The sequence below is a fragment of the Pinus tabuliformis genome, chromosome 6 (assembly GCF_031772625.1).
Source record: "Pinus tabuliformis cultivar Carrire ecotype Pingquan chromosome 6, CPIR1, whole genome shotgun sequence".
NCBI classification, from domain to species: Eukaryota; Viridiplantae; Streptophyta; class Pinopsida; order Pinales; family Pinaceae; genus Pinus; species Pinus tabuliformis.
Window position 1 is genome coordinate 163,148,470 of NC_142292.1, and position 27,142 is coordinate 163,175,611.

The 27,142-nt window shown below is 37.5% G+C and overlaps 1 protein-coding gene across 1 annotated transcript in view; it reads left to right on the forward strand.

The window, feature by feature from the left end:
• Window positions 1–384: 384 nt before the first annotated feature.
• LOC149257888 (CDP-diacylglycerol--glycerol-3-phosphate 3-phosphatidyltransferase 2-like) overlaps window positions 385–27,142 on the forward strand; it is a 116,323-nt gene continuing 89,565 nt past the window's right edge. The window contains exons 1-3 of the mRNA XM_089414558.1: window positions 385–853; window positions 16,168–16,265; window positions 16,468–16,518. Of these exons, the coding sequence (XP_089270684.1) occupies window positions 412–853; window positions 16,168–16,265; window positions 16,468–16,518 (591 nt within the window). The 5' untranslated portion in view covers window positions 385–411. The remainder of the gene's footprint in view (window positions 854–16,167; window positions 16,266–16,467; window positions 16,519–27,142) is intronic.

The window sequence follows — 27,142 nt, forward strand, 5'->3', positions numbered from 1 at the left end:
TTTGAGAAATCCTAGTTACAATGTTTTTTTGATTGTGTTGAATATTTTTCCACCATCAAAAAATTTAAACACTCCTACAACCAAGTTTAAAAAAACCAAATTGAGACCAAAAATAATTTTCCAAACAAAATTGTAGGTTAAGTAAACTACACTTTTAATTTATATCCCTACAATATGCAGTAATTAAAGGTTAAGTAAACTACACTTTTAATTTATATCCCTATATCCGCGCATTTAAAAAAAACCATATTAATAATAAAATAAAAATAAACCAATAAAATGCACCATATATGATAGTGATTGATACGGAACCTCAACTTCCAGAACGGTCCTATGGAGGGGGCTGAAAGTCTAAGTAAATGATTCGTGATTATCACCCAAAACATATCAGGGCGTCAAAAGCCATCAAAAATGATATACACTGCCAGAATGGCTACCCTTTGCTGCAAGGCCTTCAGACTCATATCTATTTTAGGGCTTTCATACAGAGACGGTCCAAGCAATATACCCAGAGGCATCTCCAAGCCATCCAGGCCTCCCCAATCGTTATTTCATTGCAGAACTGGGCCCATTTCTCCTGTAAAGGACGTACGTATTGGTTCCAGAGCCGTTATGGATTTAAGCAGAAGTCGGGTTAAAGCGGAGGCTTTGGGGCAGAATTGTGGTGACAGGGTTTGGATTCAGACAAATGGGGATAACAAACGGGTAATTGTCTCTGATATGGCGTCCGAGAAGCCCAAGGCAGAGGAGAATGGCGATAAATGCAATCCGATTTCTTCGGCGCCCAAGTTTCTTACATTGCCGAATGTGTTGACACTGGGGCGAGTCGCTGCAGTTCCTCTTCTAATTGCCGGTGAGTCCGAGTCATTTGTTTACGATCTCCAACGAAAATTGTTCGTGGTGGATATATCTTGCATTTTTTTAGCATAATTATGTCTCGTTCATGTAAAACCCAAAGCATTATCCAGCTTATCTCATGCTAATTTTCAAGTCATTGACACTACATATGTTAGCAGCTACGAAATGTTAAGAAAAGCTTGTTAGTTTTACACTTTCTATTTATCTACAGTGAAACACCCCTAGATTTCTTCATTTCGGCCCTAAACGTGTAATCCAACAGTTTTGTTTCGGCCCACGGGGCATTGGTTCACTATTCAGTCAATGGATTACCAAGCCATCCACCTGGGTTAAATTCTCATTGTTGTCTACCCCAACTGTGTGGCATGAGTTTCAAAATGGTACGATGTCGACTCCAAGTCCATGGGAATTTTTCAAGATCGTTTTTCCCAGACCGTGCGCCTAATCCAAAGGATGATCGCACTTTGCAGTGCAGTTCCTCGGCGATTGTTTCGTGAAGCACTCAGGTTTTAATTCTTTATGAGAATATCTTTATTTTCGGAGGTAAAAGCAAAATGTAGATTCTCAAATAAGATAGCCCAGTACATAGAAGAGTTGGTGTCTTTCAGGCACCCACAGTGCCCATAAAGCTGACTATAAAATATAACACAGACAGGACTGGAAATTTTTTGTTCCAGGGCCCATACTCTCCAGAAATAGACATAAAGGCCTGTAAAATTAGTATATTTAACACCATAGTATTGAACAGCCGTTGACCTCATCTTTTTGATGCGTCATGCAGCAGTTCCAGAATGCTGCATCTAGATCCCTAGTACTTCCAGTAGCAGCTGCAGTAGGTGTTTGAATCCCTGGATATCCATATCCTGGTCCTCCTGCTGTTTCATTATCATAATTTATTTTTAGTGAGCTGGATTATCCCAAGAATTTCCTCTCTGGTTGCCGAGATATTCTAATGGAGTTCAACTGACTTTCCTGCTCCAAACTCTGGAAATTCCAGAATTAGCCCAGAAGCCATGGCATGGACGTTATTTCTAGTCCTGGTAGAACCTGGTCTGGCATCAGGTCCTCCATTTCCTTTTTCTTCTTTCCTCTTCCTTCCCTATATCTCAACTAAGTTGTTGATTTGATCTATCTTTGACAAATGCCTCCCTCTAAAATCTCGTCATTAATTTGGGAATTTGGTGACTCTACAAAGTTCTTCAATTAATTGTTTCTTCTAGCCCCTAATTCGATTGGGAGATTATCACCTTATTAGTAATTTGCCCTCCAAATTTTGGAATAGTAGAGCTCCTGTTTCAGCCAATAAATCAACAATGCCATTTCTTTCCCTCCTGCAGTGTTTTTTGGGTAAGGATAAATGCTTTTTTGGATCCGTTGGAAGCTATGAGCCCCAACGAGCCCCAACGCCGCATTATCATTATAAATACCACTTTAATGTTGGTGATGTCGAGCCGTGCCAGCTCCAACATGTGACCAAGGCTTTGTCCCTGGCAGGGTTTGAACCCAGGTCAATAGTATGGCAATGCCCCAGTCCCAACCACTTGACTACATTTCTATGGACTCCCTACCTCCCTAATTAAAGGAGATAAATGAGAAGGATTTTAAGTTCTGTAACATCTTCTCAAGGAATTTAATCTCTAAATTGGTGTGGAACCTATAGTCACCCCCTTCATAATAACTGTTCAATCCCCTTTCATTTAAAGATTAAATTCCCAACTCCTTGGCGGTCTTTAATCCCCTAATCCTAGCTTCTATCTCTGCTATGTTGTTTATATATATATATATATATATATATATATATATATATATATATATATATATAGTTCAATTCCAGAAATACACATCGCAGGGAAACCCCTTGGGCACTTCCCCTCATTTCGACGATGATACACAGGGTAAATCGGAATCTTCAAAACCTTGAGGCTTTGTCAACACAGGGCTCAAGGCTGTTACCATAACATACCCACTAAGAGCTCACCATGTCACTTGTGAGAATTGAACCTAGGTGGGGAGGATAACACTCTGTCTCTCAACTGCATGGGCTAGACCTAGTGGACCAGAGAATATCTTTTTATTATTGCTTACAGTTAATCTGTTTTTTAAATGACGCCACCAGACTCTATCTTTTCTTCATCTCAGAAAACTTCAGACCTTTTTATAAAACTGTGTCAAGGCTGGAATCTATTTGTACTGTCAAATTATCCTCCTTCACACTCTCCCTTGATTCTTTAGATATAATACCTTGTATCTACCCATTCTCAGGGCATACCTGCTCAACAATCCTCCCTGATACACACCTCATATCTCGATTCTCTAGATTCTTACTATCAGCCTCAAATAATAGGATAGTTTCAGCTGATTGTCTCCAAGCTTCTCCTAGGGTCACCCAACCAAGTCTTCTTAGCAAATGGCACCCCATAGATGACATCATCAGGCAACATATTGGAACCTTCTCAATAATTGATGTAGCAACAAACATTTCATCTTCCTCGCTCTTTTATTTGACATCTCTTCCTAATGTTGTGTAGTGGCTTTCTTCTCTTCTTTTCATCTCTTTATTGTCTTACTTAGTCACTTATAATTTTAGTTTCTAGCACTCTATAGTATCCTTTTGCACACTTACAAGTTACAACTGATTAAAACTGTTTATACTTCCTAGTCCCATTGACCCACTCTTTTGGTCATTTAAGGACATTAATAAAATTATGGTATCTTATTTGATCTTATCAAGGTTGCTAGATTGGAGTAAACCTTTGCAAAGGCTTCCAAATAGATATGAAAAGGAGAATTTTTCATTTGTACTTCTGTCACTTTGTCAAACACGTCTACTAGAATCAATTCTATCTACTTCCAGGTGTAATAGTTTTGAGTTCTATTCCTAGTCATTGCTTTCTAAGCCTTCTGTCTCACAGTATTTGAAATATTTGTTTGCAACTTGGCCCTATACATATATATTTCTTATGCTTAATTCCATCCTTCTTATGGATATAGTATCTTCCAGCTCACTTGAGACTTTTTTCTGTGCTTGATACCATAGAGGGTTTAGCATATGTTAATACTTTTTTCTTATGCTTAATTCCATCCTTCTTATGGATATAGTATCTTCCAGCTCACTTGAGACTTTTTTCTATGCTCGATACCATAGAGGGTTTAGCATATGTTAATACTTGTCATCTTCTTGGGATTGACATATGCCAGTGAAAAAAGATAATTAGCAAATCATGAAGTATGCAATCATCAAAGAGCACTAATATGATATATTAGTTGCACTTTACCTCCAATAAAAAAACTCTTGTTTTGTCATTACTATCAAAGAAAAAATCAGCAAGGAGAAGTGCTACATCTAGGGCAATCCTTTTTTGATTGATTGTGCATCTCCTTGAAGAGCCTCATGATTTTTTGGGTAACTCCCCTAGAGATTCCAATGTTCTAGTTGGGCTTTTTAATCAACAATGTCTATAGTAATTTGATCATATTGTAGAACCACAATGATTCTTTAGGTTCATGATTTTCATAGAACTCATTAAGGCCAAAGTACAATAAAATTAGTCACATGGAGAAAGCTCTCGCCAGACTCAGTAAGTGAAATTCTACTAGAAGAGTACTAAAAAATCCTCCAATATGGAGACACCAAGCTATTTGGGAAACCTTTTCCTTGCCCCCCTAGTTTGAGAACTAGGTAGGGAGGAGTCCATTGGGACAAATTTATATGCTTACCTTCACGAGAAATGGATTCGCTCAATGGACATCCCATAACGTTCGATCTCACCCAATTAGGAGATGAGCTTGCCTATAGTGTTGGAAAGAAATCCTCATATTGATTACTAGAAGAACCCATTGTCTCCTTTGAAGTGTTAATTTTAGGTATGTTCTATGCTTAGAGCAATTACTTTAATTTTTCATATTAGCTCAATGATAATATTCAGATTAACAATCACATCAGCATGATAGTAAAGTGCAGATAGAACATAAACATAAATAGTAGAAGACAAGCCAAGACAAGAGGACACAAGATGTGGCACCAGCCAGGGACAAACCCCAATGTGCGGAAACCCTTGATCAATTCTTCTTATATTCTTCAATAGTTCAACAGAGAGAAAGAGTAAGAGTACAATGATTTGAAGTCGATACTTGACTTGCCAAATAGGAGATCAAATCTTCTCCACGAGGTTGGAATTCAAACATCAAGGACTGAAGATATGCAGCAGATGATAGGCTTAGAAAAACTCAACCAAATACCCAAAATATTGAGGCTTTCCTTCAACGAGATTCACCTTTCTTTGTGGCTTTACTGATCATGACAAGGCTGCCCATCTGGCATCTTATATATGTTGTAAGGATTGGTGCTGCAACACCCTAAACACACCCCACAATCCACCTATATACAACGACTAACCTTCATACAGTCCAACCAACCATGCATTGCCTTATAGGGTTGCTAACCTTCAGAATACAGCTCCTAATAGGCCTCCAACCTAGCTATGGCCTACGGCCTAGCCCAGTAGTTGACTGTAACTTTGGTCCCTTCAAACAGTGACCCAATTAACCCTTAAACAACATCATTGTCACAGAGATTTCCACGTTGCTAGATGCTGATATATGGCTCCTTTTATGTTGCGGATAGGGCTCTTTAGGACTCCTTGTGCAACGTATTGTAGTTCCCTTAGACAACTGATGGATCACACATCAAATTGCGGCTAGATATCATTATGACAACGTAATAGGTGACTCTAGTATCTACTAGTCGGCGGATCGGGGCTCTTGAGGCTGCGGATAGGAGCCTCTCAAGACAGCGGATCAAGGTCTCCTTTTTGCTGCGTTTGAGGGTCTCTTGTGAAAAGGATTGTGTGGGTTCTAGATGATAGTATCACACACATTACTCACTTATAGGATGTGAATGGCAATCCGATTGGTGAATCTTTATACTAGCTCTCCCAATTGCTTTTTCTCCCTCACAAAAGTGATAGTTAGGGTTTTAAAACCTAGGGTTTCATATTTCCCTTACTCTTGGCTGAGATTTAACAAATGTTACAATCCCATAGACACCATCACCCAAGGACTAGGCACTAGCCTTGGTCACTTTGTTGGTCATACACAGTCTCACATCAAAGCCTCACTTTTTCTCCTTCAATTTTATTTTCGACCCCTTAATGATAAGTCGCTAGATAGTGCTGGGGCTCAAATTTCCACTGGGGTTGAAGTCATTGGCTAGTGGAATGATTCAACACTTGAAGAAACGCTGATTGCCTCAAAATCAACTTCTTTTAGTGGCCAATCCATCCATATCATGGCCAAAGCCTTTTGCCCTAGGTAGATTTTACCCTAGAAAAGTCCTAGTTTGCCCTAGGCTTCAACTTGGGGCTTATTGTTCCATAGGTTGAAGGTATACATTGTTTGGAAGCCTTTTCTTGGCCTTGTTATTCTAGGTGAGCCCTTTTGGCTTGCAATTTTCCAATCCCTAGATCATGTTGTGCTCTAACTAGGCATATTGGAAGATGCAAATTCCCCTTTTGTGCTAGCTAAGCCTTTTCTTAAATATTGTTGTTCTCTATAAGCCTGTGTTGTCACATTATCCCTTGTACTTAGCATATCTTTCTAGGTGACCTACTAGAGGGAAGCTTCCCTAGTGGTGAAAGTCCACAAAAGAGTACGAGATGGTGGTTGTTGTGATAGTGGGCCACACCTCATATTGTTGTTAGCATATCTGTCTAGATGACCCACTAGATGGAAGCCTCCCTAGTGGTGAAAGTCCACAAAAGAGCAGGAGGTGGTGGTTGTGGTGATATTGGGCCACACCGCCTATTGTTGTTAGCATATCTTTCTAGGTGACCTACTAGAAGGAAGCCTCCCTAGTGGTGAAAGTCCACAAAAGAGAAGGAGGTCGTGACAATGGGACGCACCTCATATTTTTGTCACTTGGTCTAGTTTTTGCCTTGTGAGCTCCCCTCACAAGACCTGCTAGATTTTGAGGCAACAAGGTGGTTATGAAGGTTAGTATTGAGGGGTATGTGGCGCATGAGGAGGGGCACATGTGTGGATTAGCATGCTCTTGTACTTGGTATTCTTTATATTTGTGGAGGTTATTCTTGGGGGGCGCACATGTAGAAGGTTTCTTATTGCTATTTTTGGATATTCTTGGGGGGCACACTTATGGAGAGGCTTCTTGCTATTTTTGGAGATACATGTATAATAATTTCATGGAGTTTTGACATGGTCAAAACCCTAGTTTTCACTTATCTCCTTGGATTTGCTTTGTGGAGGTGGTCCACTTGCTATTTAGGGGTTTTTGACTACATCTTTTCTTGTCGAACGCTCCATCCACTTGGCGTCTTGCACATTCATCTATGTTGTTAGTTACCTTAGAATTCACACATTTGGAGTGGACACTTGATGGGGAAATTACCTTGAAGACGTTATTTTCCACATGTTGTAACATGGTCAACCATGGATTTAGGAGAGATCTTACTACTACATCATTATAATAATTGTTTGACTTGTCATGAAGTTAGTAGAAAGATAATAATATTTTATTTTATTAGAGAAGAGACTCATTGTATATACTATAAAGAGGAGCTCTCTGTGCATAACAATGGTTGGAAATTTGGGGATAGAGGAACTGTCCCCTTGGGCAACATTGTATGTCATTTTGGCAAGCTTAATTGAAGATTGGAGGTATCATTCTATCATAAGTAAGGCTTAATTATTTTGCATTCTTTTAATGTTGTCCAATAATTGTAAGAATCTCTTGCAAAAAATGTGTGGTGAAGGCCTTGTAATGGAGCATCGACCATTTGGATAGGAGTAATGCATATAGAGATTTTCCTTCTTATTTCCTTTTGCTGTTATATTTGTGCATATTTTATTTTTTCACTTTCAAACAAAATTGTTGTTGTAATTAATATATCATTATAGGGCAACACCTTTGTCAACTTGTTCAAGAGTAGTATTAATACAACATCCAAGACTTGTATCTATATTGATTTCCACCACTATTAATGTTGATTCTGGGATGTCATTGGCAACCCTATCTTTTCTAATCATTCACAAAACAACACTCTTTAGAGTGATCATCCTTGTCTCCATTTGCCCAAGATTTTGTTGTGGGGTTTCTACCTTCATATTCCTTTCCCACACTCCTCATTTATTCCATTTTTACTACAACCATTTATTTTTCTTAGGCTAACTCTTCATAAAATCACATTGATCCTTTACTCTATAGCCTTGGCAACCTTATCTTTAGGGAAGCCCCTATTGAGTTGGAGATGAGCCAACGAAAAGTGTGAGAAAGAGCTATGTGGTGACAATGGGTGGCCTTCTTCAACGCCACTTTGAGATACTTTAGGACTTCACATTATATGGGGTGCTAGATTTTGTGTAACATTTTGGTGTTGTTGCCAGGGGTAAAGTCCATTTTCTAGAGACATTTGTAGATCAACTACATTGTTTGGTGAGGATGCTTATTTGAAGATGATATTTGCATCTTGGGAATGTTGCGAAATCTAGGGCATTGAGGCTAAGTGATTTCTCTACTTTAGATAACTGCTTGTTAATGCTTTTTACTTCTTAGATTAGGATCTTCTTTACTTATGTTAGAATAGTGTTATTCTTTATCAAACAACTACCAATGCATAAACCATAAAGAGACAAGGGACACAAAATATAGGCTATAAGCCAGGGCCAAAACCTCTCCTACTTGAGAGGAAAACCCGAACAAATTCTTCTTCTTATAGAGACTCCAATTGACAAATACCAAGACCAAGACCTTTGACCTATTTTCCACTCCAAGACCAAGACACAAGCTTCCTTAATGAGATCCTTAGTCAACAATAGTTAACCTTCCGCTCCTTCCTTCTTCTCTACTTTTCTTCAACTTCGACTTTGTTTTGCTTCAGACTTTCGGCCTCCCTGAAATACGTCTGCAATCCTTGACCCTATTTCAAAAACCCTAACTTATGCATAAGACCTTTTCTTATGTCTTGATTTCCTTCGCTTTTAATAGGGTCTCCTCCTAGCTTGTATCGACCTCCCTTATGACTTGTACTAATCCTAATTCGGTTACCTTGGATCTAAATTATCCCCATCAACAATTGTTTCCTTTTGACAAATGTTTGATGAGCCTTGTATTAGATGACCTTTTTCTTTCTTTTCCATAAGTGCCACTTATGTTACAAATGAGGTTTCCAAGATCTATATCCTTCCAAGTTGATTGCCATCTTTCATGTTTCTCTATGATGAAGTCACAAGCTCTTGCTCTCAATGCTTCTATGATGCATTGATGCATCCCATCATTTTTCTAAGTGAGTCATGATAGCTATATCTTACAAAAAAAGACTTAGAAACTATGAAAAGAACTTAGGTGAGGAAGACTATCTCAATCATAATAGAGATCTCTTACTTTCTCTTTCTTGGACTTCTTTTTTTCAACTTCCTCCATTTCTTTAGTGATATGGGCTTCTTCTCTTCCTCTTTTGTTATTGACTTTTTTGATCTTAGGACAATCTCTTTTGCAGTGTCCATATTCTTGACATCCATAGCATTGAATCTTAGCCATGGCCCTTTTCTTTTTTCGAGAGCCAGACATAAACTTGATTTTGCTCACCTGCTCCTACATCAGACTTGGCCTTTAGTATAGATTCTTCAATCTTGCACAGTGACCATAGATCCTGGAATGGATTAGCTTCTTTCTTCCCATAAATACTTGAAGTAAAGCTACCCCACTTCTCCAGTAGTGCATTTAGTACTACTGTAGTCATTTCTCTATCAGACATGACTTCTCCTAGATCTTGTAGTTGATCCCGAATTTTAGATATCCTCATATAGTATGAGGCTATTCCATCTTCCCTTGATATCTTCAGCTTGTAGAGTTCTTGCCTTAATGAGATCACTTCTCCAACAGTGCTCATGGAATATAACTCTACCAGTTTGTCATAGATTTCTTGATGAGGGGATCCTTGATGGATTTTATGAAAATACTTTGATCCCTAACTTCCCCTTTCATATTCTTTGCAAGAGCTTGAGCATCTTCCTTTCCTGGTTTTGTGATAGATTCTTTAACATGTTCCATCACCTCATTTTCAATGAGATTCAGATCTGTCATTTTCTTCCATGCGAGATAGTTTGAAGCCCCAACCAATTTGTTGCTTTCCTTGCAAAAGGACATTTTGACAGATTTAGATGTGGACATAAATATACTTGATAGGATGCTCTTTCTCCTTGCTGCTTCCTTGATGTTGATGATGATATAGTGAGTAGAAAAATTCCCCTTGATGAAGATAGTTTTCTTCAATAATGATCCTTGATCCTGTAGAGAGGGAGATCCCTTTGGATCCTTTGATGGTGGAGTCTTTGTTGATGAAGATCGATAATGACTTCTTGATGATGAAGATTGATAATGATTTCTTGATGATGTCTCCAATGGTAGGAATCTTGCTTCAACGAGAGAGAGATTGCCTTAGAATCTTGATGACAACGCCTTTTGATCTATCTTCCTTCGGATGAATAGTCTTCAAGATACTTCAACTTCAAAATGATTGAGAGCGAATCCTAGGAATGCTTCTTGGATTGATGATGATATGATCTTGATCTTGAAGTGCTTTTCTTGGAAGAATAAACTTCAAGCTTACCTTTATTCGTAGATCTCTTCAACTTGAGTAGATGGTTTTTGGCCTTCTTTTCTTATGATGATCCCAATACTCCTTTGCAAACTTCTTTGATCTAGGGTTATGATGCTTCCTTTGTAGATCTTGACTTCAAGATGATCTTTGCTTTGATGCCTTCCCCAAGATTTGATCCTTGAGTGTCCCTTGATAATATGCCCTTCGTTGATTTAGTCACCTTAGCTTTGATATCATGTTGAGAAATCTAGGGCATCGAGGTTAAGTGATTTCTCTACTTTAGATAACTACTTCTGAATGCTTTTTTCTTCTTAGATTAGGATCTTCTTTACTTATGTTAGTATAGTGTTATTCTTCATCAAACAACTACCAATGCATAAACCATAAAGAGACAAGGGACATATAATATAGGTTATAAGCTAGGGCCAAAACCTCTCCCACCTGAGACAAAAACTCAAACAAATTCTCCTTCTTATAGAGACTCCAATCGACAAATACAAAGAACAAGACCCTTGACCTATTTGCTACTCCAAGACCAAGACACAAGTTTCCTTGATGAGATCCTTAGTCAATGATAGTCAACCTTCTGCTCCTTCCTTCTTCTCGGCTCTTCTTCAATGTCGGCTTCGTTTTGCCTTAGACTTTCAGCCTCTCTAAAATAGGTCTGCAATCCTTGACCCTAATTCAGAAACCCTAACTTATGCATAAGACCTTTTCTTATGCCTCGATTTCCTTCGCTTTGAATAGGGTCTCCTTCTAGCTTGTCTTGGCCTCCCTTATGACTTGTACTTATCCTAATTCAGTTACCTTGGATCTTGACCTTACTACAACAAATGATCTCCTTCTTCGCACTTGTGACAGCAAAACCACCCTAAAACAGACCCAAAAATGAACTAAGAACTTCGCTCTACTTCCTTTTTCCTTCACTGATGATTAGGCCTCCTTCTAAGTGTTTTTCCCACTTCTAAATTTCAGAACTGCTTGACTGAAATTCTAATCCTGAACTGAGGCCGAGCTGCCCTATTTATAGTTGTTTCCTCATCAAATAAGCCGACTTGATGGAGGGTGAGATGACGTGTCATTTGGAGGAGATCATTTATTCTATTTTGAGGCCGACTTGAAGGAGAGGTCTTGTGCTTGTCTTGGAGGGCTATTTGACATTTTAATTGACTCATATACAAATGTAACATGCCCAAGAAGGGTCCTTCATACATGACATTGACTCAATTTGACTTTTATGACTATATGGAGGGCTATTTGACACTTTAATTGACTCATATACAAATGTAACATGCCCAAGAAGGGTCCTTGATACATGACATTGACTCAATTTGACTTTTATGACTAGATGACAAAACCTAAAGGCTCACAATGGGAGCCATTACTAAAATAAAATTCCTTGGTCATGAAACCCATGAGAACAAGCATTACAATAATATTTTTATTTTATTTCTTTTCATCTATTACATAAAATCACAATTACACATGTCATTATGAAGACTGAACCTAGTTACACTTTTAAACAGCCAACTCCATTGGAGACTCAAAGTCCTTTTTCATTGCATATTTTTTAAGTCCTTGTGCTTGTAGGATGAAGCAAGCAACATTACTCCACATTTCAGATTTTTGTACAAGGCATGATGATCATGTATATCTCAACATATTCAGATTTGAAGTAAAGAGTCATGGCCCCATTTTGCAAGAAATTCAAAGTAAGGTTGCTTGGTTCTTTAGATTTCTCATGCATTCATGTATATATGTTAAATTTCCATGAGACTGGATATCTGAAAACTGAAACCTAGTTTACTTTCACCAAGATACATACTCTCTTAACAATTTATATGCATAGTAATAAAAAACATAGAGATAAAAATACATGCACAAATTGACACATTTATTTTCTCAGGAAACCCAACAGGGTAAACCTGCTTGCTTGATGTGGCTATTTAATTTATTGTTTTTGAGCACTTGGATCTATTACAAAGCAATCTGTCTCTTTGAGAAAGCGTTATGTTTCTCTCTGAAATCTCAGCTAATACAATTGATGTTGGCTGGCCTTGATCCTACTTGATCTCGGCCCTCTAGCACACAATTGTTCCTCTGCTGCCTCCTTGACTTGCTTTGCAAAACCTGCTATCTTCTGCTTGATCTCTGTGCACTAGAGGCTCGTTAATCCTTGTGCACTAGGTCCATATTTCCTAGCGCACATGAGCCACTATTCTCAGCACAGATCAAATCCTATTTTATAGGGAAAATCCTTATTTTCTTGTGCACTTGGCAGCCCTATTTCTTAGGACCCAATTCCTCTTCTCTGTGCACAACCAATTCTCCTAAATTGTAGTGCTCTTGTGGTCTCCTATTTCTTAGGACTCAATATCTGTGCTCTCCACAATCAAAGACTTTCACAAACTCGTGAACTATTTGTCTCATAAACCCTGGGCACAAAAGTGTTGTGATTTACTTGTGCCTTTGTCCTCTCTTTATAGGTGAACTTCGATCCATGTAAGGAGGCCCAACTTAATTTAGAACTCAAGCTCTGATAGCGAGTTAATTGAGAGTGTTACTCGCTCTCCTTCCAATCATGACTGGAGTTGTAACTTGTGCTCTCTCCAATCAACACTGGAGATCTAGCCTTCTCTTTCTTCAATCAAGACTGAATACTAACTGAACTGCTAACTGCCACCTCCTTCTGTAGTCAAACTGATGAAGACTCCACTTAACTGAAGCTCCAACTCTACACATGCTAACTTGATCATTATTCCAGTAAACTGGAAATAACTCATCCTAACTGAAGTCTAACTCACGAGGACAACTTGAGGTCTTCACTGGCTAAGGTATAAGCCAGAAGACCTTTACTTGCTACATTTTCAACAATATATACATGATTTCCTTTGAAAATGGAAGAAGCATGCTCTAGAAATTTTCTGGAAATTCGAATGATTCACTACCTTTATGAACTATGGAAGAAACATCCTCTAGAAACTTTCGGGAAATTGAAATGATTCTCTACCTTTTTTTGCTTCTTTCATGTATTTCACTGAAAAATTTAATTTTGTCCATGAAGATGTAATTATGAAAATGTTAGCATTTTCCTTGAACCTAGATACAAGAGAATAGCACAAAGGGAATATAAGCTTTCTATTTCACATTCATAGCACAAAATATACAAAATTCACAAAGAGTCTGGGAGGGCTTGCCACATGGGAAACCAAGCCCTTCCGATATTTCAAAAGAACATAATTGACAATAACAATAACGAAACTTGGTAATGTTGATGATTCAAAAAAAGATTGTAACTTTTAGGGTCATCACCTAAAACTGGGCTAGACCTGTTACCCTAGATACCAATGATAAAACACACATGGAATTTAAACAAGAAAAAGCTAGAAATCAGCAGAAGATGGTTGTACTCCAGGGGGGTTCTTGGAGTTACCTTCTTGCATTGACCAGGCTGTTGAGAGGTTAGAGTTTTAGCTAAACTAGACAAAGGTGGAAGCTGATCCTCTAGAATTAGGATTGGATTTTCCTGGGAGCCCTTCGACTCCCTCAAGCCTTTGGGATCATTTGCATGGCAACCTCCTTTGCTATGCATTTAACCAAGATTTGGATATCGAAGACCCCCTTGACAAAGGCCTCAATTTTTCTGATAGAAAGTGAGAGTAGTTGTTGAAGCTCCACAATCCTAGACTGTTCTGGAGCTATGGCTTGTGTTACCATAGCTTTCATAGTCCAATACATTTTCGCTTACTTGAAGCATTGAGTCTCCCTAGTCCTAGAATTGCTCGGGTCCTGGACCCAACCTTGAGGCTTTGTTAATTGCTTGTGTCCTCGATGCAACCTTGAGCCTTTGTTAATATGTGAGTCTTATAATTTGCCCTCCCACAGTCATTGAACATCCATATCAACCTCATCTATGGCAACGTTGCCCTTTGTTGGGCATTGATACGAAATCTGGCGGTGTACTTGCACCATATCTTGTTTCATGTGGATCACATACTGTTGTCTAGATCCCTAAGTTCGATCTGTGCCCCAAGAGCCAAACACAAAGTTTTTCTCCTTGCCATTTCTTTTGCGAGTAGGCACGGTCACAACCAAACCCCTATGAGAAAGACAATTCAATTTCTATTCCACCCTTATTGCCATGATCCCACTACCTAAGTCTCATCCTCAAGAATCACTGAAACCAACATGGGGAGACCAGAAACAAAAAAACCATAAAAACAAAGATTCGATTTATAGATATAAAAGTACTCATTTTTAGTATTTTTGATTTGATCTTCTAACCATACGCCTTTCTTCAACAATTAAAAACATTTGACGGGACATGACATTTTGGTTGGCTGCGATTGTGGTGTACAAAATTGGTATGACGGCACATCACAACAATAATTTCTAATCAGTTAATTGTATTGGATGATGAGGCGGTAATAATTGGCATGTGTGGAATTGATGATTGCTAGGATGGGTACGGCACTGCGGATGTACCTACAATGGGTTGTATGGAGTCTGTACGACAATCATATGTACAATGATGTGTTTTCCCTGATTTTATTTCCTTCAATTTTTGCAGTGGACTGATTTGTTTTTCTTATTTCGTTCTTTTAAAATTGTTGAAGTGCAAATGGCCATGGGTAGAATATTTTTCTTTTTTCTTTTTTTAATTGGTCAAAGACCTTGGAGTTGAAGAAACTTTGAAAATTCTGATTTTGGCTAAAATCCTCTATGGCCAATGGCCGAGATTAGAAATTGAAGCTCCGATACCAAATGTGACAACCAAATATGACTCACCAATAAAATATCCAAATACTTGGAATATAAAGAAATCAATAAGGACAGTAAATTCATAAATTTTATGAGTAAAAATGATATGATATAATGAGAATTACAAATGAATTATGAGGGCCCCATTATAAAGATTAGGTGGGAGTGTCCTTTCATAAGAAGTCACATCTTTTCATGTGTGTCTTCATTAATTATGAATTATTATTTATGCTTATAACAACTTCCTATCACTACCATCTAACACCTTTGGGCACTTGGACTATCATCCATATCCAAGATAAGGATATGTACCAAACGACGCCATAATGAGATAGTATGCTCCAGAACCATCAGAAAGTGCAATCAAGGGCAATTGACAAGGGAGGCACATGTGAGAAGACCACCAAGTGGCAAGCACAATTATCCAACCAAGGAGAAGTGAGCCTCCCCCAAGCCAAAGACCTCCAAGGGACCAGCAGAATCTCCATTGAGCTATTGAAAATCACAAAGTAGAACCCCATACAATATGAGATGTAACAGGCTGCATGCTTAGAAACAAAAATATCACAACTTGTTAAAGCTCATCTATCTGATGGTAGATATATCCAAGCTGAAGGGAATTTTCAATTCCAAATAGTATTTTATATTAGTTTGGATTTCGTATGGCTAGGATTTCATTAATTTAGGAATCTTGACATTATCTCACTTGTATACATATGTTCACAGCAATTATTTCACATTTTATTCTGAGCTGCAAGTATTCTTATCCCTTATTTTATCCCCTCTATTGTCGTTAACAAAAGCATACTGTGTAAGCAAAGATGAATTTATGCTCAAACTATGAAGGCTATGTTTTGCCTTGTAAGTAATTTTATGGCATATGCAAATATATATTTGAAGTGTTGTGTAACTGACACATGTATCCGCTTGTCAGTGTTTTATTTTAACGGTTGGTGGGTAACTATGGCTACAACAAGTATCTTTGTGGCAGCTGCTGCCACCGATTGGCTAGATGGTTATATTGCCCGCAGAGTATGTAATTTATTATATTCCAGAATATTGTTTCTTCTAACTGGTCTTCTTTTTAAATTAATCATATTGCACTTATCTCTTGTTTGTAAGAAGGTCAATGCAAATATTGTTATAGGAAATGGTGCAAGAGTAATGGGAGTGGCCTTAAAGGCAGTCTCTTGGGCACAATCTTGCCTGAACCAGCAATTTTCATGGATTACAGATGGGATCGGGATCTGCTTTTGGAGCATTCTTGGATCCTGTGGCTGATAAGGTAAGATGGATTGCATTTGCTTCAAAATAAGTTTACTAATTTTTGGTTGACTTGATTGTTGCTGCTGCTTACTTTTCATATATTAGGCTGTTGAAGGCCTTTTATGGTCAGTCTCATCTTATTTTCTTTTAGTATTGTGGGTGAGGCAGAAAGAAATTGTTTGTTAATTTTACAAAATGTTTCAAAAACGAACTGGCCATATACTGTGGCTTGCTTGTTTACACGAATTCCCTTTCATCTCAGATTACTCTTCCTTTGTTTCTATTCACATCCCGATTTCAACTGCTCTTTTAAAATTTTACACTATGCCATCCAAACAAATTAATTTATATAACATACTCTGTGAACCATCTATCTGTGTCCAAATATGTCTCACCAAAGGACAGTATTTTTGACGAAGTGAGCCATGGCACACCTGGTTGATCTGGATCTGGTGGCATCCTATTTTTTAATCAGAACCATTTCATCACTCACAAAGCAGTTTTTGGTCAAGACTCAAAAAACAAATCAGAGTTATGTGCTTTGTGGTTGCTGTTAAAAACAACACCAGACAGGGGTATAACTAATATGCAAATTTTGAGAGGTTCGAAGATGATATTAGATTGGGCAAAGGGCATCACCAAATTTGAGAATTTACTTCTTATCCTGTTCATGAAAAAAACTAAAGATCCAGGGAATATGTTTGAAGAGGTTTCCTTTCAAGTTTCAACACGTACTTAGAGAGCCCAATGAGAAATCTGGATATGCTTTCAAAAGAAGCATTGGAAATGGATGAATGCCTGAAGGTGCTATTAAAAAAAATGATGGTGCTATTTAAAAAAATGATAGTTGCCCTCTCCCTGAACAAGTCATGCCGCTCTATTGAGAAGGAGTAGAATGAAAGAAGCCTGTAGTATGTACTGCCCTTTTTTCTTTTAGTAGAAAGGATTATGTGCATTTTGTTGTTAAGCTGTTTTTAATTTGGCTATTAAGCCAAGACATTTGAAAATATTGTAATAACAGTGGGCTGTTGTGGACTGTGGTGTTTTTACTAATTAGTTTTTCTTATGAATGGCATCTGTTGCTAAGATACAGAAGTAAGACTATTAACAGCAATTTTTCTGTCAGTAGATAGGTTCAGATTTTGCTTGATGAAGCAACAGAGTGATTTTATCTTCTGGAGTGCCAAGGCATAATGATACACATATTTTGATTTCTCTTTGAAATATTGAATATACAGCTTTTTTCTTGGAAAGAAAAGGTTGTATAGGAGGGTCCTATTTGGCAGCGGAACAGTCTTTCTTAGTGTCATTATGCTATGTATTTACATGGTCACAACTTTTACCGATACTTCATACTTTTTTGTAAATTTAGAATTCCCTTTGGAGCAGCCTTCTCTTTATCTTGTTACTTAGAAGGTTAATTAGACAGTCTTGCCTTTTTGAAACTCTTCGAAATAAAATAACTTTGTCCTCTAGTTACATTATTATAAATTGGCAAATTGTTGGGAAATATCAACACATAAACTATTGTGTGTCGGCTATAGGAAAGGTTTTGTGTTGTAAACATTAAGGTCATGTGAAGGTAGTCACAAGAGGTTCAGTCATCACTGTTAATAATCAAGGGTCCAAGCATTAAGATGATATGAGTGTCCAAATGTCACATGAGGCTTATTAATTAGTGTCAAAAGTCAAGGGTCCAAGCATTAAGCTAATATGAGTTTTCACATGTCAATATGCATGAACAAATGTCAAGTTAAGACGAAGATGTGTGGCATGAAAGGTCACAAGGAATTTAGAGGATTAATGTCAAGAGGTTATAAATTCATGATATGTGAATTGTGGAGATTGAGAGGGAGCGATCCTGCAACTTGTATGCTATATTGCCACCTGTTTTCTGAATGAAAGATTACTCTCTCCAAATCTCTATGTGTATGCATGTCATGTAACTAGATCACAGAAGCAGAAGAAAAGATATATCAACGACTTGAAAATAACCACTTCGAGGGGGCAACCTCCTTTTACATTATATAAATGAACAATTCTTGAATGATTCAAATGACAAGACCTCCTTGGTATTTATAGGAGTCTAAAGGGTCACAATATAATAAGGGCCTAGATAACAATAATAATGTAAGGGCATGCCAATAATAATAGTGGGCTTCAATGGGCACAACAATAACAATATGGGGGCTACAACAATAACAATTCAGGGGCTACACTAGTATTATAGAGACCTAACATGCCCCTCGCCTTCAAAAAATTTAAAAGTGTTGTCCTCAACACTTCAGTAGTTTTGGATGCTTCTGTATAAAATTCTCATCCTCCCATGTGGAATCTTTAGCAGGTAAGTTCTTCCACTTAATGAGATACTTTGAAATTGATTGATTTCGTAGTTGTTGGGTTCTTGTTTCCATGACTGCTTCAGGCTCCAATATGATTTTTCCTTCCTCGGCAAGTTCTGACAATATTGTTTGCACTGGGAGCTTGTCACCAATAACCTTCTTTAAACATGAAACATGGAAAAGTAGGTGTACTCGGGAAGATGCAGACAACTCCAATTTGTGTGCCATAGTACCAATCTTTTGCAACACTTTGTAAGGACCATTTCAAGAAAAGTTCTTGAAAATTAAAAGTTATCGTCCCCAAAGATTGTAACCATTGGACTCCTAATACAACGTCAACATCACCCATTGGAATGGAAAATACATATTCCCCCGTGGTTAGCTTGATATTATGGCACTTTCCTGGGCAATTTATAGCTCCTCCATTTGCAACCATCACTTGACACTTTAGTGTTGGATATGGAAAGAAATTCAATTCCTTGGCTATCTTACAATGAATAAAATTATGGGTACTACCCGAATCAATCAACACTATTACTTTTTTTTTTCTTGATATATCCTTCTATCTTGAGAGTTTGAGGAGTGGTAATTCCCGCCAATGCATTACAAGATATGGTCGGATCAATTTCTTCTTTCTCTATGGTTGGTTCAATGTGTATATCCTCTTCTTTTGATGTTTCTTGTTTATTTTCTTCCTCCTCTTCACAATCTATGTAAAATAATTTCTTCTTAGCACACTTATGACCTTTAATGTATTTGCTATCACAATTGTAACAAAGCCCTTTTGCTCTTCTTTCCTCTAGTTGTTGTGGTGTCAACCTTGTAGGTTGTGGGAGGCTAGGAGCAACAATACTTCTATCTTTATAGTTGTGAGTGGTAGACTTCCTTGTTGCCATAATTTTGCTTTCAACTTTTCTTGCCACCCTGAATGCCTTCTTCAATGAATTAAGTTCGAAAAGGCGAACCTCATGTTGGATGTTATTTTTTAAAGTCCTTATGAAGACATCAGTCATATGCTCCTCTGGAATATCAATTTCCTTGATATTTAATCTTTGGAAGTCCTCAATGTCCTTCGCCATTGAATCATTTTGTTTAATATTTATCAATTGGATAAAAAAGGTGTTGCTCTTGGTATCCTCATAATGTGTTATCAATTCCATAGTAAAAATCGACCAAGTGACAAGTGGTTTATTAAAACAAAGCCCCATCAATACCACACAAACTGATTGGGTTTTAAATATAAAGATGCAATGCGTACCCTTTTGTGTATGTTGCACATCATGTAGATCAAAGAATTGCACCATCTGTAGTATCTGTGTTACTGGATCCTTGCCAAACTTCCTCATATCAATCTTTGGAATGTGGTTGGTCTTCAACCCAAATTTAAAGTCTCCAAAATTATGATTCACATTCCTTTTGTTCTCATCATGAGTTTCATGGAATACCTTGTCACCATTAGGAAGCATTTCTTGTAGCAACATTGTCAAACCTTTCATATCTGCTTTTAAACCATCCTTCAAACCTTCCATGTCTACTTTTAAACCTTCTATGTCCCTTTTTATTTTTGATTTTAAACCATCAATCTTCAACCCAAAGTTAGAGTCTCCAAAATCATGATTCACATTCCTTTTGTTCTCATCATGAGTTTCATGGAATACCTTGTCACCATTAGGAAGCATTTCTTGTAGCAACTTTGTCAAACCTTTCATATCTGCTTTTAAACCATCCTTCAAACCTTCCATATCTACTTTTAAACCTTCTATGTCCCTTTTTATTTTTGATTTTAAACCATCAATCTTCAACCCAAAGTTAGAGTCTCCAAAATCATGATTCACATTCCTTTTGTTCTCATCACGAGTTTCATGGAATACCTTGTCACCATTAGGAAGCATTTCTTGTAGCAACTTTGTCAAACCTTTCATATTTGCTTTTAAACCATCCTTCAAACCTTCCATATCTACTTTTAAACCTTCTGTGTCCCTTTTTATTTTTGATTTTAAACCATCAATCTTAACATTCATCATCGCTTCCAGTTCATTTTTGGTTACTCTTTGTGAGAGTGAAATTTGTTGCTCTTGGTCTCATAATTTGATATATCATGTTGCATTTCATCCTCTTCTTTATGTGTCATAGTAGAGCTTTCTGGTTGTTTACTAGGAGTATCCATTTTTTGTTTCGAGGCATATTGGAACCAAATAATGATATCTATGCTTTATTGTTCTTTGAATCACTTCAGATTGATTTCTCAAACAAAACTTGTGCAAATTTAAAAAACGCACACCTTTTTTTTTGGATTTTGGAGCTTGATTTGAAACTATGGTATCTCTGTAATTTCAGCCTCCCAAGGTTTGAAATTTCGTTCTGTGGTAGACCTCTGTGTCCTCTTTCCAACACCTCTAGTTAGACCAAGATTGGATTTTTCAAGGTAAAGTTAGGCCAATTCTCCCAAGATGACCTGATTATGGACTGGTTTAGTAGAGCGAACTTGTACGGAATGCCACGTGTCACTATTTCAGCTTTCGGCCCTGAAGATGGTATCCAAGAAACTATAGTTTGTGCACTTTCAACTACTTTTTACAAAATTCAATTTGGATGCTCGAAACGGCAGTTATGACGATTTTCCCCGAGACACTTGTTTGAGGCAGAATTCCGAAACATACAAAAAACCTAACTTCCTTTAATCATATCTTCGAGAATATAGTGAACCAAGATCTGAAATTTTTACATGATGTTCATGAAGATTTCGGCTCCATGTGGTCAAAATTTCAGCTTCTGAAGCCTCGCAGAAAAAAGTTATAGCGAAAATTCCAAGATGACCTGTTTAAGGTAGTGAAGCCCTAGGATCCAACTCTGATACCAAATGTTATGTCACCAGATCACAAAAGCAGAAGAAAAGATAGTACAACGAATTCAAAATAAACCACTTCGAGGGGGCAACCTCCTTTTACATCACATAAATGAACAATTCTTGGGTGATTCAAATGACAAGACCTCATTGGTATATATAGGAGTCTAAAGGTTCACAATATAATCAAGGCCTACATAACAATAATATGTCAGGGCACAACAATAACAATAGTGGGCTTCTATAGGCACAACAATAACAATATGGGGGCTACAACAATAACAATATAGGTGCTACACTAGTATTATAGGGAACTAACAATGCAGGAATATATTAATTGGATTCATAAGAAGATCTAATTAAGAATATCTAAGGGGAACATAAGAAGATCTCGTTAAGAAAACATAAGAAGATAAATAAAGTTCACAAGCAATTATTAAGGTTAAGGAAAATCAAAATTAATAGCTGCCATATTGCATTTTCCAACATGGTATCACCGCTAAGGTGAACAATAGAAGACAATTGGAAAGATCATCTTGTGGACACAAGAAGGGTTTGCGAAGGGGAATCATTTGTAGAAGGATACAAGGAAATAAGAAGAAACCTATTATTGATCTAGAAGAAGAGGATTACATCAAGCTCTCATAAAAGGAGGACCTGAAGAGGAAGATTTCAAGAAGGTTGTTGATCTCTCTTAGAAGGAGATCTGTTTAAAAGATGATTGGAAGACATCCTTGAAGGAAACATCAAAGGATCTTAGTATCATTCATCACTCTTGGAAGTTGTTGTTGGAGGAATCCTAGGAGACATCTTTCAAGGTCATCATTGAAGTCTCTTTGAAGATCTTGAAGGCATTAAGACAGTTAGAGACATCATTAAAGAAGGAAAGACTCTTGGTGGAGAAGTAAGTATCATATTACTCTATGTCTGATTCTAAAAGTGATATGGGTTCTTTTTGCAAGGAAAGCAATAAGCTCGTTGGCTTAGCAAATTTCTTAGCATGGAAGAAAAGGATTGACCTGACACTTACATAACATGAAGTAATGGAATATGTCCTCAGTGAAGTTACTGAACCTAGCAAAGACATGACTCAAGAACTAGCAAAATACAAGAAAGGGGAAGTAAGGACACAAAGGATCATTGTTGAATCCATTAAGGATCATCTAGTTTCCTTTGTTGCTAATTTGAAGACTTCTAAGGCTATGTATGACAAGCTAGTAAATTTGTTACATCATGTCAAAAGATGTCTTTGAGAAATAAACTATATAAAATGAAGAAATTGAAGGATGAGGATATGGCTTCCTTTCTAATGAAGATGTCTCAAATAAGGGATCAGTTGCAGGGGCTTGGAGAGACAATTTCTGATTCCAAAATGACCATATGTGTACTGAATTCCTTGCCACCAGAATGGAGCAATTTTTCAACGAGCATCAACTCTAAGAAAGACTCAAGTCCTTTTGATGAGTTGTCGGCGCAATGCATCTTGGAAGAAAATAGAATCAAGGCAAATGATAACATCAAATCTATTGAACAATCTTGAGCCTTTATTGCAAGGAGCAAGAAGTTGAAGAAGGGAAAGTTTGGCAAGTCCAAGAATAAGACTGATATCTCCAAGGTTCAATTCTTTGGATGTAATGAATATGGACACTATAAGAGGGACGGTCCAAACAAGCAAAACAACAAAAGAAAGAAAGGAAATAAACAGAGCTCACACAACTGAAGAAATGGGAGAACCTGAGAAGTCGAAGAAAGAAGATGTCAAAGATCTTTACTATTAAAGAAGACATCCTCTCTATCAGGTTCTGTTTGAAGTTGGTCTTTCCTTTAGAATAACATGCATTGTTGTTTACTCTAGAAGAGTTTTGTTTTTGTAAATGCATGACATAATAAAAAGAATCATATGAGAGTAGAAAATTTAAGTTGCTTGAGAAGAAATCATCTAGTTTTTCCAGAATGAGAAGCCCAGGACCATTATGCATATTATTGTTCATCCAAGTATTATCTAACATTATGTTAGAGGTAGTCATTTTGCTATGGTGGATCATCAATATCCAATAAGAACCATCATTTTAGAAGGTTCTCGGAAGAAGCATTATGACAAGGTTAGTATATAGTATGGAAACAATACTCATGAAGGATGAAGGAATGCAGTTGGTGAGGTTGCAATCTCTTAAGGAAGGAGATCTATTTCTCTTTAAGTATAAGATACAGACTCATTTGAGGTCTAATAACTAGATGATTATATGGAAGCATATGAATGCATATTTAAGGTAACTCTTCCCTTTGGTAGGATTCATATGTACAAAATCCTGTAAAAAATAGTTGGTCATAAATTATGCTTGGTTATATGATGCTTAAAAGATGAATTTGACTTACTCTAGAATGAATAAAAGATTAAGATTTTCTCTCTAGATTATATAGAATATTGATAACATCTAATATAGTTTATGAAAGAAAAGGAGTTAATGATAACTACTCCTAGGAAGAATATTGTAACTTGGTAATCAAGTTCGATCCTTGGGCACTTTGATGCATGAAGGAAGATTCTTCTGAAGATGAACCATGAGGATGTTGATGTTTTGATGAGAAAAGCATCATAAGGGATGAGGTAAGTCTAATATTTTTGTTATTGGTTATCTAGTTAACATATTGTTTTTGCTACTTGGAAGGATATTGTAGGAATATATGAAGAATGTTGAGGCAAGCTCAACATATGATTTTGGCAATTATGAAGTCAAGATGTGTTCATCTTGGGATTAAAAGGTAGCAGTGCGAGAAGATAACTTGAAGGTCAAGTTCGTACAACAACAAGGAGATCACTTTCATGAGGAAGCTATGATCAACTTGAAGTTTGGAAAGGCTCAATATAATGAAAGTGATGTGCAAGATTGATGACCTAGATCCTGTCATAAGAGAATGGGGATATCCTCTTTGGTTGAGAGGGAGTGATGATGGACATCACATGTGCATTTTCTTCTTCACGTGTCATGCACTTGACTAGGACTAACAACTGTAAGTCTAAGTGAAGGCCTTGGAGAGAGAATGGTGGAGGGTTGGATAAGCATCTGTGGTTTCTTTGAGGATAGAGCATCCAATAAAGGAAAGGAACGGACACTCTTTGAGGATTGAGGATAGGACAGGTGTCCAAGATAAGAGTGGTCGAAGAGGACTGATATTCTTTGAGGATTGGGAATCCAAGATAAGAATAGTCCTAAAAGGACATACCTTGTGAGCATCCAGATTGGGTATGTGCCTTGTAGACGTAATGCGGTATCACACGTAAAGCCTCCCAGCATAATGCTCTTGAATGAAGATGAGCTTGTCTAGTTAGGCCTCAAAGATAGTGTTGGTCATAATGATGATGCTTACAATTGGTTTATCAATCCGACTCTTCTTATGAGAACTTTTTAGTTTGAGAATGATGTTGTATTGGTTGTACACTTATAAATACCTCCTTAGTTAAGAGGGAGTGTTGGAAATATAACTAGTTTTGATCTTCATAATTGTTGTTGTACCCATTTCAATATGTATCTTATGTAACAAACAAAAGAAGAAAAAGAAAAGTTATTATTTTAAAACATGGGTTTCATGCTCATTATTGATGGTCTTCTAGGTAAAAGCATGTTCTTCATGCTTCTAGGGTTTGTTAGGTCATAATATTTATTGTCACGAGTCAAGAGAGTCAACATCATGATTATAAGACCCATCTGGGCAAAATGTAACTTGTAAAAGAATTTATTTTGAGTCTAGAAGGTCTTAGAAACCTCCAAAGCACAAGTCCGCCTTGGCAGAGACAAGTCAACCTAGAGAGGGGCTATTCGACCTCTTGGAAAGGCTATATATAGGGACATCTTCGATCTCATTTGGTACGTCATCTTCTCAAGTTTGATCTGCTACAAGGACAAAAAAGAAGAGCGAAGGACAATAAATCAAGGAGTAAACCCTAGTGAAGGAAGGATGACAAGTTTTTGGGCATTTTCTCTCACACGTGTGAGTTTCTGGAGTAGTTGCAGGGGCCGAAATTTTTGAAATAGCTACAGGTCCAAAATTTTGTTGTTGGGGGGGGGGATGAAATTCTAAGTTTGGTGGAGTTTTGGAAGGGTTTGTCTCTGGCTGACTTGGTTTGACTTTGACTTTGGAGGGCTGACTTGGTCTAGGGTTTTGGGTCTTGGTTTTCTCATTTGAAGCAGATTCTATAAAAAGAGGAGATTTTCTGGGTTTTCCCTTGGGTGGGGTTTTTCCCCGGCTTGGAGCCTAATTTATGTGTCTATTGTTTTTATGTTTCATTCGTGATATTTGTTTGATAAAGAAGATCTAATTAAGAAAACACACGAAGATAAATAAGCAATTATTAAGGTTAAGGAAAATCAGAATAAATAGTTGCCATATTGCATTTTCCAACACTAGGATCACTTGAGGGATGATGTGTTGCTTCTGCAACACTTTATATAGGAAGTCCAACCACATTCCATGATGATGCGAGCATTTGATGGAGCATGTTGGGGTACTTTGGAGGAACGTTTACCTTGACGATGACTTGGAATTGTAGATGAGACCTTCCTTCAACATTAGGACCTTGGATGTTGACCTTTGAGGCTAGGACATAGGCTCAGAGAGAAAGTGCACTCCTGAGATGATAGGACACCCCTAGGTTTGACATTGTACATTCTTTATGGACCTTGCTCTTCTCTTGATGGTGATTGATGATGATAATCACTTTGGACCCCTTTGGAGGGGTAACTGCACCTTCTACCTTGATAATGCCATGCCCTAGCTTGATGATGTCATCCTAGCAATCCATTTGATGATGACATGAGCTTTTGAAGAATGACGTAGAGTTTGAGAGGGCTATTTTGGTGATGAGGTACATCGTTTGGATGGAGAGACATGACTTGTCAGATGAGATACATCCCTTGATCTATTCATGACACCTTTTTCATGGAGAGACATGCCTTTTGATGATGATATCACTCTTGCAAGCTTTTCTACTCACACATGTGGGTTGTTTGAGGCAATTGTTCATGTTTATTCTTTGTAGAGGCTATCTTTGGGGGTCAGTTTGTGGACTTATCCACCTTGTTTCATGGATTTAGTACTTTTTATGGCCTTTAGCTTATCTTGAGTTACCTCGCTTGGTTACCCTAGTATAAATAGGGGAGCGAATTATCTCATTGTTCGTTGCCACAACTTTCATCACAAATTCTCTTGATTAGTGAGATTCTTCTTTATTTTGCGCTATGGAGGCCTAGTTGAGCCGCTTCTCTTGGGTGGAAATGTGGTGTGATGTGATCTCTTTTCATGGATGCTTATGGTGAATCTTGGATGATGCATGGTGAAGTAAGTTAATTTATCTATTTAGCTTGGTATTATGTTTCATCAGATGTTGCTCACGTGCTAAGTTAGTTTATTTGGTATTTTCTTCGTTGTCTTTTGTTAAACTAATCCCCTTTTCTTAG